We start from the raw sequence: 13,747 nt of genomic DNA, 5'->3' as shown, positions 1-13,747 counted from the left end.
CCCTTTCCTGTGTGGACAAAAGTGCAAATCCTCAATCCATGTTGAAAAAAGTCACCTTCTTACTAAAGTTGTCAAGGCTAAAGATAGTAAAGAGTTCTTTAGTCCAAACTAGTCCTATTTCTTTTTGTTTATGTGTGAGTGTGTCTCTGTGTGTACACACCTGTAGCTCTGAGAGTGTGTCGCACGTTGTGTTCCACTCACCTTGTCTGCATAGAACGCTTTGACCTCGGCGGTAATGGAATCAAAATCCCCACTGATATAGTCGGGCAGAAAGCTGGATGTAAGGATAGAAAAAGAGAGGGTGAGTGACAGAGGGAGAGGGTTACGATTGCAAGAAAGACAGAGAGTGTGAGGAAGAGATAGAAGCGAGAAGGGGAGAGAGGACATCGGGGCATGTGTCAGCTCTTTGATCTGTGCAGCGAGGGAGTGACGCCGCCGGGGGAAGACGAGGAGACATGGAGACTGACAGGGTGATTCTCTGTGGCGTTGAGCCTGGCCCTGTCACACACACACACACACACACACACACACACACACACACACACACACACACACACACACACACACACACACACATGACTGACTGCAGAGATACATAGATTGATCTGAAAGCGCACACATACACATCCAATCTCTCTCACACATGCACGCACAAATAAACAGAGCATGATGTACCTGGCGTTCATCAGATATTGGCCTGTTCCATTACACCCAGTGACTACATTCTCCATTAGAGATAAATATTGGTTTGATTACTACAGGTCACGGTGTGATTTGATGGTTTGGAAACATTTGATCAATCAGTGCCGTATACTTTAAAAATAAACGGTGAAATAAGGTAATACAAATAGATTAGGAATGGGTTTATTTATATGGATACGGGTTAGAGGACAAAGTGAAGTGAAAACAATACAGACTTGTTTGCTGCAGTCCACTTAAATTTTGGAGCAACATTGACAGTCAACAACACTGAGAATTAAATTCTGCCAATATCATGTCCAGGTGTCCAAAAGTCAAACTGTTTCTGGTTTTAAAAATACATTTTTGTAGAGGATCAAATGGATTAAAAGCGAATTTTCTTATAGATTTTATGTCTCTATAGATCTTCTGTCAATCTTGCTGAGTGAAGATGTTGATCACGACAGTTTACATGTTTAAAGCTAGCTCAAAAAATGCTTTCAATTTCATTTATTTAGTTATATTTTGGAGTGACCATTGAGGGCAGGCCCTCATTTACAACGATGCCAGGTTAAATAAGAGTCAGATAAGCAAAACAAAGTTTTATAAAATAATAAAAAGTGAAGGAGGAAAATGGAGAGAAAACACAAATCGTGAGCTGATTATGTACTATATTCTCTCTATATAAATAAACTACAATTACCACCTTGCGGTTGTATACCTCCGCCAAACACTCAAGTTGTAGTTTACATCCATGTCTGTCCAAAATTTCATCACTCCATCATTTTATCCTGTTAGACATTTATGTGTGAATTATGGACAAAATGTGTTTTGTGAGGTCACAGTGACCTCGAACATCGACCACCAAAATCAAATTAGTTCATCCAAGTGGACGTTTGTGCCAAATTTGAAGAAATTCTCTCCAGTTCATCCTTGAGTCCAACAATTAAGAGTTAAGCTTTGTTAATAGGTGGACATTTCAGTCATTTTAGATCATTAGAATAGGAAATAAATTCCCTATTTTTATAAATAATAAATAATACAAGCTGAAAAGTAATGAACCAAGAATACAGCATGTATTAATACAGATAATATATTCTGCAGTTAATATGCATGAAACAAATGTATGTTAACTTTCATGTTTACAGGAACATGTGTGCTGGAGGAAGCAAACAAACCTGAACTGGTATAGGTTTAAAAGCTTGTTGCTTGCTTACGTGAGACCAATGCAGCCTACACACACACATTTTTTTATACATAAAAAATTGAAATGCAATTTTATTGGCATAAAAATGTATTCACCCATGGTTTATTACTCACATAACCCCGGAATTGCCTCTCAGAAAACAGGCACAATGATCCCTAAATTAAGTAATACAGAATATTAGTTGTTAACTATATAAAACTGGCAGAAATACTATGTTAATGCATGCAATTAAGAGGATTACTACGGGAAAATTAAACTGGGCAGGAGGTCTGGGAATATACAGTACGTGCATGCAGGCGTTGCATTCTGAATACAAATTCCACTATGCATTTTCATTCATCCGAACACAACTGTGTTTTGAGGCAGCCTGCGTTCCCAGGGTGTAGGAATTAACAAGGTCTGTAGCAGATATCAGTGAAAACAACCGAAAAATTTACCAGCCACTACTGAGTAGAACATTCCTGTCAGAGAGAGACAGATAGCTCTCTGTTTATTCCATTCATGTGTGTGTGTGTGAGGAGGAGGAAGACCACGCAGGGATGCAGTTGCCGCTATCTAGAGGCATTAACAGGTCTGACATTACGATTTCATGGTTGGTTGGGTGGTGTGTGTGTGTGTGTATTGTGTGCGTGTGCTCCCCAGCAAGAGGCGAGAGCGATGTTCCGGTCGGTTGAAGAAAGAGATACAGGGGGATTATTCCCACCCTCCCCCCTCGGCGTTCCCATTTACACCAACAAGATACAGCAAAGCAAACATAACAACAATTGTGTGCAATCTACTGTCACGCACACACAAACACCCCCTGAACCACAAGCACGCGTAAAGACAATCAAGCACAACCCTATGCCTGAGCTTCACAACCAGGTAAAAACTTTCCTTGTCCAACACAAACACATTCACTGCAGGCACTGAAAAGTGCACGCACACACATATATACAATATGCACAAACATATGCAGGCACATGCACACTTTCCCCCCTCCTGGTACGCCACAATTGCATCTCCATTCAGAAATAACCTTCATGTGACAGATGGGACGAGACGTGACACACTTTACACACACACACACACACACACACACGTACACACACATCCGATTGTGACCTGTGTGCATGACTCCATCGGCTGCTAGTAATTGACCAGGCGAGATTCTAAATTCTGTATTTGTGTCTGTGTGCGCGAGCGTAAATGCTGTTTGCGTGTGTGTGTTGTGTGTCTGACAGTCTTCACTTCCACATTAATATTAACTGACACTTTAATTTGGATGGGAAATAGAGCATTTTACCAGCAGTTTGTCTGAGTACCGGGTGGCGGGGATGGCTGTGTGACCTTTGCCTGTGCTTGCGTGTGTGTGTGTGTGTATGTGTTTGTCTATCAGCCCCACTTGTGTGTGTCCCTCTCTCTGCATCCTCTTTACCATGCTTTTTTCCCTCCCACCTCTCCTTCCCATGCCGCTTTGGGAACCGTCTTCCAATCTCGTCTCATTTCCACTCTGCAATACTTACTTTTCGACGTAACTGAGGCAATTTCCGTCAATCTAACCACTTCATTAAGATAAAAAAAAAATACAAAATCGTTCTCTTCCACTATCTTATACTTCCTGCTTTTGTTTCCATCAAACTCCCTGACACCATCCTTCCATATGACCACTTAATTACAACAAAATGTGTTTGTTTATATGCTCTTTCATCATCTCCTGAACCACAGCACGACGAACACTCGTCTCCCTTCTTTCTCGTCTTTTTCATCACTTGAAGAGATGCAGCTCTGATTGCTCCTCTCATCCCTCCCATCTCCCAATCAGAGGAGGAGAGCCAGTGAAGGGGTGGAGGAATTATTTTTGGATGACATCGTTAACGACCCATATCGATAAACAAGCCAAAGCAAAGCACTTTGACACGTTCAGCTCTCTGACTCGTGGATATGAACTCTAAGGCAAAGATAAAGAGACAAACTCTGGTCATAAGTGACTTTTGACAAGATATGACTTGTTTGTAGGAGACTGTCCTCATCAGAACAACAACATAATCGGGCATTTGTCCAAATGCAACCTCTAGTGGCAACGTATCCTCATACAACGGGATTTTTTTTTTTTTTGTTCGTTTTCCAACGAAAACCTCGACACACGTGTCAATTTCCGCTCCAGTCTTTTCAAAATAAAACTACTTAGGTTTATGAAAAGATCAATTTGGTTAGGTTTAGGCAACAAAACTACTCAGTTAGGTTTAGGAAAAGATTGTGTTTTTTTTTTAGTTAAAATAACTTCGGAAGTGGCGTAACTTAAATACGTATTTTACGTGACAAATAAAGGAATATTGACTTCTGGTCTCACACAGGGTTTGAACAGCGGTCCCCCTGACCTCCTCCCTACGTGGCGTTTGTCGCTCTTCATACTTCCTGGTTCACAATTACGTGGATTACATACGAATTGATTTCATGGGAATATATACGAATTACAGTGCATTACTTTTTCGTAGGTATAGCTACAAACAGTGTATGACACCAGCCTGCTTGTGGTCATGACTGTCCTCTCTCAGAAGAAAAGGGCAGAAGTGGGCATTGTGCCGCAAAACCTCGTAGGGAAGGTTTTTGCCTGACTTGGCACTGGAAGCCACACCATTAAGTTTAGAAACGGGGCATCAGTAGCTCAGTGGGTAGAGCGGGTCGTCCTTTAACCACAAGGTTAGTGTTGTGATCCCCGGCTCGTGCCGTCCACATGTCGAAGTTAAGCAAGACACTGAACCTCAAGTTGCTCCCTGGGCGCTTTACAGAAGCCCACTGCTCCTAATGCTTAGGATGGGTTAAATGCTGAGATCAAATTTCATGCATGTACCTGTATGATGATTCTAATTAAGTTTATGTTTAAGAAACCACTGTGATCGCATTTAAAAGAAACCAACAAACTAGTTTTAGTTGCATGAACTTTACCGAACTTTCACCGTAGAGATACCAGACCAGAAAACGACCATTCAAATGACTAATTTTGTCATTTAAATATGAGGACTTGTTGGTTCGTAGATACAAGTTGTATGTGGTTTATACGTGTCTAGTTTCATAATAAAGCACTACAGCATCGGTAGTTATGAAAAATGACCAATCAGTGCTAACAGAGATCTTATTATCCCACTGCAATAAAGATTCTAATTAGCAAGACCGCAAGGCACAGGAGTGTGAGCCTGCTTGCATGCTGATGTACATGTGTCTTTAACAATGCTTGTTACTCTATAATGAAACACTTAAAAAACACCTGTTCACCAATGGTTTTGATGTATGCATGATTTTGAAAACGTATGTGTAGTTGGATTTGTTCATCTAACAGCAATCCTGTGATTTGTGATGTGAACGGTGTCTAATCCCAAAGTTAATCAGCTTGATGCCCGTAGGCTGTGAGACTAATAACCAGACACAGTCATAATTCCACACACTCCTTATCCCCTAAGCACACACGTACACTTACTTTATTAATTCTCCGAATTACACGTAGAGCTACTAGGTGTGCTAGAGAGAGGCGGGGGGAATAATTGTAATTTTAATTAACATTAATTGTTTCAATTCTGATACGATAAAGTTAACAAAACCTAACAACACACATTATGTACAAACAAAAGTGCAAAGCCCTCACGTTAAAAGGCAAGGCCCAGTTCCCCGTGCTCATCAACTCAACTCGGCATGTCAATTTACAACACAGAGCAATAAACACAGAGGGGACTTTTCAATCAGTCTATAATAGACAACACTCCAGCACTGCAGCATAGCAAGTGTATTGAGAGAATATCTGAGCAAAAAAAAAAACAGAAGAAAATTAGTTTGGCTATGAAAGCTGTCTTCAGTTTGTCTATGTAGCTATACTGTATCTGTCCCTGTCAAATAAACAACGTATCCTCATACAACGGTTCGTATGATTCCTTACGAAAAGTAATTCCTCATTTTCCGTGTTTTCCTATTTCCACACATTACATGCATACAATCTTTTCAAAATAAACTTCCGTCTTCACATGAAACAACTCGGATAGGTTTAGGCAACAAAACTACTAGGTTAGGTTTAGGAAAAGATCGTGGTTTGGGTTACAATAATTACGAAAGTGGCATTACTTAAGTAAGGAAAAGACATGACAAATAAGTCAACGTTTGGGTTAAAATAACTACGGAATTGGCAGAACTTCAGTACGGAAGTTACGTGACAATATATCAACGTTGACTTCTGGTTTCACACGGGGTACGAATACCGTTCTCCTGTGCAAAAGTCCGGTGTTTTTTGACCCGCCCAACCACCCCGACCTATTCCCTACGCGGCGTTTGACGCTCTTTATACTTCCTAGTTCACGATTACATGGATTACATACAAATTGATTTTGTGGGATATATATATACGAATTACAGTTCATTACCTTTCGTAGGTATAGCTACAAACAGTGAATGAGAACAGTCTGAAATAAACCGTAAATGAATAAATAAAAGATGATATGATAATAAAGAATAAAATAAAATCAGTAATAGCAGCAAATTCAGTGCAGATTAAGAATTTAAGTTACTGCTAACACAACAGACCTACTGCAGTAACATTACACAAAACAATTTACATCCACCTACCACAAAAAGATGCAACAAAAAAAATCATAAATTAAGCAAGGTACTATTGTAGAAATGACTCAGCATATTACTTTGATTCATGTTGAGAGTGCAAAGGAAAAAGAAACTCATTTGTAACAGCACTGAGAGCAATTAGGGAGGAGACCAGTCATCAGCTGATCCACGAGTTTCATTTGCAGTGTAATCCTCTTAATTGTTGGCCTGTGACCCTGTTTTTAGGTCACGCAATTCTCGATACTCCAGCAGTTAAACATGATATGTGAATTTCACTACGGGGAGCTCTGAATGGATTATATAATTAGTATTAAACATCTGAAACATATTCTAAACAAATATCAACTTATCAGCCCTAGAAATCTTCAACTCACATGGGGTACTGACCACAACAACGCTAAGAGATACTAACATAATTAAAATACATTAATCATCACATATAGCCGTTAGCCTGTCTGGTGAGCATAAAGAATAAAGATGTGAATGAGAAAACATGAAATGACAAATAGAGAGAGCGACTGTCAGAGATATCGCTTTGCCACTAAGCCTTATAAAATAAGTTGTCTCGCGCTTGACAACCTCATTTGCTGAGTAAAAGCATTATCTTCTCTAAACCAACACGCATACACAATCATATGCTGACACAACTATACTCTGAAAATCTCTGCCACATGTACACATGCTTATAGTCAAACACGGATAGATCCACACATCTCCGTCTTCCTGTAACGCTACACCCACACGCAGCTGCACTTTTTTATAAACTCTGCTTGCGTACAATTACCTCCTCCCACATTCATCCATCTCTTGACTTCTTATCCTCTCAGGGGATTTTTCATTAGATGCACAAATTAGACCAAATGCTATTTTCATTTAGAAAATGGGGAAGATACAGGGTTAGATTTACAGGAGAGCCGGGCGGTCTCGGCTCCCAATGAGAGCAATTTTGGTGCATTTCTTTGACTGATAATAGTTCTGTTGATAGAATTAAATCATGTACTGCTAATATGCATAGCGAGCAGATGTACTCTACAACTGCATGTAGATAGGGCAGTGTCCTTGTGTGTGTCTGATGAAGAGAGAGGGAGAAACCATGTTGTATTGTCCTATATAAATAAGGTTTAATCTAAGCACATAATACAAAATGTGTTACACATTTGACTCATATAGTGGCAGATTTATTACAGCTGGTGCAAAGGACTTACAAAGCATATACACTACTGCTGTTATTTACTTTATTAACAGCGAAATAAGACATTACTTAAGATCAGTACAGTTTCCAAATTCACCAAAGCCTTGTTGAGATCCACTTTACTCCTACTGGTACAACAGGGTATCACGCCCACGTGTATAATAGACCCGTCTATCCACCAGAGGATAGTGTGTCAGTGTCATGTTTTTGCCTCGCAGAGGCGAGAATATTACAATGCGTGCATGAAGGTGCAGTACCAGCAGGGGGGCAACAAAACCACTTACTTAGGTTTAGGCAACGAAACACTCAGTTAGGTTTAAGCAACACAACTATTTGGTAAGGCTTAGGAAAAACATCATGGTTGGGCTTAAAATAAATAAGTAAACTAAGTGCAATATGTATACAAACAACGTAACATAAGTACGTAACCTACAAAGCAAAACATCGGTCTCGAAAACTGGTCTCCTGGTTGAAAGTCCTGTGTTTGTTGCCCGCCTTTCTCGCTTTTCATTCTATGCCACTAGCTCTGAGCGTAGCATATTCACGCAGATGCATTTTCATCGCAGTCAGTACAGACTGCAATGTAAATGCCTAAACGTTCCTATTAAAAGCTTTTGCCTTGCGCATTATCCTGTCATTCATACACTTTATTGTGTGACCGGGCTGACTGGTACTTCCTAGCATTAACTGGAGGTGGATTTTTTGGTTAGTTCTCTGTGTGAAACTTAGCTCTTTGCTGAGTAGTTACTGGCTGATTGTGCCAGTTTATACCACCCACAAACTGGAGAGGTCTGTATATGTGCAGTACAGATATATAAATAGATGTCAATGATGAATACTGCTTCTTATTGCCATGGTGCTATTATGGTAAGTAGCCGACTCAGAAAAAAAGGGATAATAGGGAAAGACAAAGTAAAAGACAAATGCAATCTAGAGAGAAAGAGCATGTATTGGATGAGCAACACTTATACGCTCACAATAATGGGACTTTGTGCAATTTCATGCAAGTATGTAATAGCTGAAAGGACAAATAAGTGACCCCGCATTTCTAAGAATTGAGCGGCTGCTTGAACATAGTGATCAAGTGCAAACACGTCATGACATGACAGAATGCTCTGAACACATAATGGTTTAAAAAAGCATGTTTCAGCCACTTACTTTTAACTGAAGAGACTGAGAAACTGAGATAAGAGAATAAGAAATATGCTAAAGGATCCAAGTTCAATCTGGATTTTGTATGACAATATGAATATGTCTTCTGACACCCCATACAGTGAAGTTGAATCCTTGTCACTTGACTCATCATGAGAGACAGAGAGCCTTTAGCCTGACGTTCACCCTCCTCTCTTCGTCCTTAATAACTACCATTAAGGCTGTTTTGACAGAAAATGTGGCACCTCTCTTTTAACTGTGGGAGGCCGTCCACCCACTCTGTTCTTGAGGCAGAGCAGGAGGCTGTAGAGGCTGACCGCAAAGTTTATTATCCTCATTCATTTATTATCCTCATTATGTTCCAATGGAAACACTCACTCACAGACAGACGCGGACAAACACATACAAACACGTCACCTCACTTATTAAGGCTTTTGCTTTTTCAGAGGGGTTTGCCATCATTTACATTTCAAAGAAAACCTTGTAACGCTACAGATTTCAAATCTGGTTTGTCCTCACCTCCACCACCTCAGGCACTGTTTCCCTACAGGCAAAATGAAATGCCTAGATTTCCCTCAACAAATCTGACATAACTTAAATCTCCCCCAGCACAATGTCAGCGCACAGACTGTGGAGCACTTTTGCTGGCTTCTCGTTTTAAAAACTGGATCTTAAGAAGCCGACGTGTTCCCCCTGCAGTGAGGCAGCACAATTTGTCAGCATTACTTGCAGAAGTTTGGGGGAGGGATTGATCCTTTCATGAGTCTGTTGATGTGTAAGCTACAGTTTAGATGTGGGACCTCCCAGCAGGCTCTGTTCCGCATGTATCCGACAAACAAAATAGCCCAGTTTTGATATTTGGAACAGAGGTTTTTCACTGTGATATCTGGGGCAGAAAAATGTCCCAGTAACGATTTCATTTGTACATAATTTGGGGGAAAAAGTGAAAGACGCACACCCACACACATACACAGAAACACAAATAGACCCACACAGGCACAACTCTGCTCTGCTATCTACAACTTTATCTTGGTTTCAAAGTAATATTTATCTAGCAATCTGTTTGTTGTTTTTGTTAATGTTGTGTTTGATTATGTAGTGCTGCTGTTGCCTGTTTTGCCAGGACTCATAAAGCTTGGCTTTGATTGATTACTTGCATCTCCGCCTCCCTTCCTCCCCTCCTCTCCCTCTCTGTAGTCCATTAGTTATGGTAATGTTGGGTTAAATACATCTTAACTTGCCGGTGATTGATTTACGCATCCCCACCCGTAATATATTCCCCTTCTTTTCCCCCCTCCTCCCCTTCCTCGCTATTTTTTCTCCCTCCCGTCTCCACCCTCCTTGTATAATGTATAACTTTTCATACCAGATGCTGTTTGGGTTGCGGTCGGGGAGCGGTCGGGTAAAAAGGCGGCCTGGCTGTCAGCTCCACTGTACAGGCTGCTGACAGAGCTCGGACTGGAGGGTCAGAAAATGAATCTGCTGTGTCACGCAAACAGACAGAAGTATGAGCGATGCAGACCAAACAAGCTCAAATTTGCACTCTGGGACAAACATGACTAGTTTTATTTTGGAAAATTCTATGAAAAAAATACATGTACATGCTCAGAGACACATATAACGCATACATGTTCGTCCTACTGCACTAGTGAGGAGCTCATTCATTATCTCTCTTTTTAATCAACAGTTTACATGCAAAGATTAACTCAATCAATTTGCAAATAGATGCACTCTCTCAGTGTATGTGCCCTCTCAAAGTATACGCTATGATGTTGGATGTTACGGGGACTGTGATAAATGCAAATGCAGATCCCACTGTTCTGATTGCATAAAAAAAATTATCTTTTTTTTACTCAGATTTTATGCATATGGTGGTGTGATCTTTATACTGTGACTTTTATTCCTAAATTTAAATTAAAAAGTATCGCAATATATCGCCTTGCTTAAGTATCGCAATATCACAATATACTGAATCGTAACCCCTTTATCATGACACGTATCGTATCGCCAGATTCATGCCAATACACAGCCTTAAATCTGAGTCATCACTGCAGTGTGTAATTCATACCTCCTCCTGTTTATGATGTCGATTGGATGATCCTCCAAGCAAATTGTTATGATACTGTAATAAAAGTTATCATGTTGTTGTTTTGTAATTTCTTCATCATGCTACTTAGGAATGGACTATAATGCACCAAACTTTCACTTTCTCTCTTTGTTTGTTTTTGTCGGACTTAACTTTCAACACTTTTTAAACATTATTAAATCAGTGCTGCTTTTGTGAAGTTGTTTTACAACACTGGTACTGGTCTGCAGTGAATCGGATAAAGTCTACACCATTGTGCCATTTCCTGAAGCGGTGGTGTTACAAGAAATGGTTTTGACTTATCAGTGTGACGTGTTTGACCCGGCAAATATGATAAACATTAATAGAAAAATATGCTGAGGGCCTGTAACCACAGCACAGGTGCTGTTTTTAGTGTAGTCAATAATATACATTCATAAAATAACACTATATTAGCTGTAAAAACATTAAGGATTTCAGCTGTAAACTTCAGTCTTAACCTCAAGGACAAGAATACGCTGTCCCAATGTCCTCACCTCAGATGTCTACAACCTAAAAATGTTGTTACCACGATAAAATTGCGAGAGCATGCCACGCACGTAGACAGACAACATCACACATAACATCACATTCACGCCCGGACAAAATGCACACTCATGCTCGCACTCGGCGTGTTAATGTGAAAGCCTCGACACTTCAGGGACACGGTGAACCCCAGATCCATCTCCTGACAGCAGTCCTCCATTAGCCAAACACACACACACACACACACAAAATGTGGTTGCAGAATGCACACATACAGTACTTTATCAGAAACACATTAAACAGGGTGTATTTTTCTCCCCTGGAAAACACGCACTCACGCACATGCAACCAAACACAGAGTTGCTGAATGCCCAATACAGTACTGCTCAAACACAAACACAAGGCTATTAAATAAACAGTTTGCACTCTCAATTTGATCATCTTTCTCCCAAACATAACCACACAATTGCATGCACAGAGGAAAACATAAGTGAAAACACAAATTAACCAACCTGTCTCTGACTCCAGCGGTGATGTCGTAAAGGTGATTGGCAGCTCCATCAGCACATGCCCTCAAGAGAGCTAAAGATAGACAGAGAGATACTCAGGCCTGTGCTATTCATTTTATACAAATAGTACATGCACTGGAGACACATTTTCTGCCTTTTTAAAATGTAACCAAGTACTGACCCAGTTCAAACTGGTGTAAACAGTGTCACAATAAACCAGTTTACACATATGCAGAGGTGCATTCCCCCCCACACACTTCACTAACATCATTTCTCCCACCCCAAAACAAAACCTCATCACATTCAGAAAAGCCTCACATCAGGCATGAAACACCACTTATGATTAGTTCCACAGGAGTGAGATACAAACAAGATCGGCACATACTAATGGTACTTGGCGTTGGACATTAAGAATTGTGACCGTCTATGAGTGCAAGTTGTACAGGGTACAAGGATTTTCAAAGAAATTATTCTCAGATAGGGCCTTGTATACTGAGATGCTCTCTCTTCATCCTGTGGTGCGGTTTCAATTCAAAAAGGTGTCCAGGGTTTTTGTGAGAACACCGACAGCTTCTGTAGCCTGCTTGCTTGATTCTCACACACCACACATAGCAATGCACTGACTTATTCTATTAGACACTTGTTTTGTGATAATTGTTTATAATAAAAGCAATGTTATTATACACTGAACGTTAAAATGTCCCAAATCTGATTTTTTTTTGGGACTCGGATCTGTTTTCTTTTTTCATAACAGTGTAAACAGCACAAATCCCATGAGATCTTTTCAATTCTGATTTGGGCCACTTTCACATCAGATACAGGTCTGATTTTTTTTACAATAACACCTCAGTCTGAACAGATGTATCGGAACTCGTGCAAATTTTAAGTCGCTCTAGATCACAACATGTCTGCGCTGTGTAGCCATTCACGTCAATCCCACCACTCCTGGCTACGACTCTGCATCCACGTACAACCCCGTACAAAAAGCCATAATAAAAAAAAAATGTGTCTCTCTTTTTCCTCATCCTCATCCTGCTCACAAATTCTCTGGCTTCCACTGCACATCAACTTAGAGATAAAACTGTAAACACCGACATCAGTGGCCTCCGTGTTCACTTCAGTACGACAGCGTTCTGCGTGTGATGAGCCAAACAAAAAAAATCAGATCTGAGCAATAAATCTGAATTGAATTGAGCACTAAGGCTTGCAGTGTGAGCCAGAGATGAATGTTCTGTTGCTTTATACATCTGACTGTCAGAGCGCTGACTGCACAAGAACAAATTTACAGAAAAAGGAAAAATACAACAACATTGTGCAATTTAAACACAGCAATAGTTTGGACACCAACATCAGCAATGCCAAGGCTTTTGTTAAATAAAAAACCTTGACATTACATCAATCACTGCAAGTTCTAAATTAGTTTTTTTTTTTTTTAAAGTACATTTCTGCCATAGAAAACATAACAAATGACAATACACAGACAAGTAAATTTGATTTGACCCTTTAAAAGGCATAGTAAGTGAAAGAGCACTTATCTTTTCTGATTTTAAAACACAGACAAATGAGGTGCTTATTTGCCATTCTTAAAATGGTATTCAAGCTGCACTAAATTAGATGCAAACTATTTGCAAATGTATGCTCTTTCATGGCCTCTATTCTATTCAAATTGAACATAAAGCCTATTTTTTTTAAGAGTTTGGGGCTTGTGCGGTACACACAGGGGAAAAACTTCAAAGTATCAGCTGTAGTTTTTTACTTGCTAGTTTAAAACTGACTAAAGCCTGCACCAAAAGAGACGGGCAACTGTTGTACACATGTTTTCTGTCTCATAGGCT

The 13,747-nt window shown here is 40.0% G+C and overlaps 1 protein-coding gene across 3 annotated transcripts in view; it reads right to left on the bottom strand.

Moving 5' to 3' along the window:
* The window catches only part of tpk1 (thiamin pyrophosphokinase 1), a 78,135-nt gene that overhangs the window by 44,021 nt on the left and 20,367 nt on the right, over positions 1 to 13,747 (bottom strand). For all 3 annotated transcript variants that reach the window (XM_037757137.1, XM_037757139.1, XM_037757138.1), the window contains exons 4-5: positions 11,916 to 11,985; positions 202 to 274 (exon numbers count right to left, since the gene is read on the bottom strand). In XM_037757137.1, coding sequence (XP_037613065.1) covers positions 202 to 274; positions 11,916 to 11,985 — 143 coding nt within the window. The remainder of the gene's footprint in view (positions 1 to 201; positions 275 to 11,915; positions 11,986 to 13,747) is intronic.

This window comes from Sebastes umbrosus, chromosome 21 (assembly GCF_015220745.1).
Source record: "Sebastes umbrosus isolate fSebUmb1 chromosome 21, fSebUmb1.pri, whole genome shotgun sequence".
Classification (NCBI taxonomy): Eukaryota; Metazoa; Chordata; class Actinopteri; order Perciformes; family Sebastidae; genus Sebastes; species Sebastes umbrosus.
The sequence above is the reverse complement of the archived record's forward strand: the minus strand, read 5'-3'. Positions and strand labels throughout refer to the sequence as shown.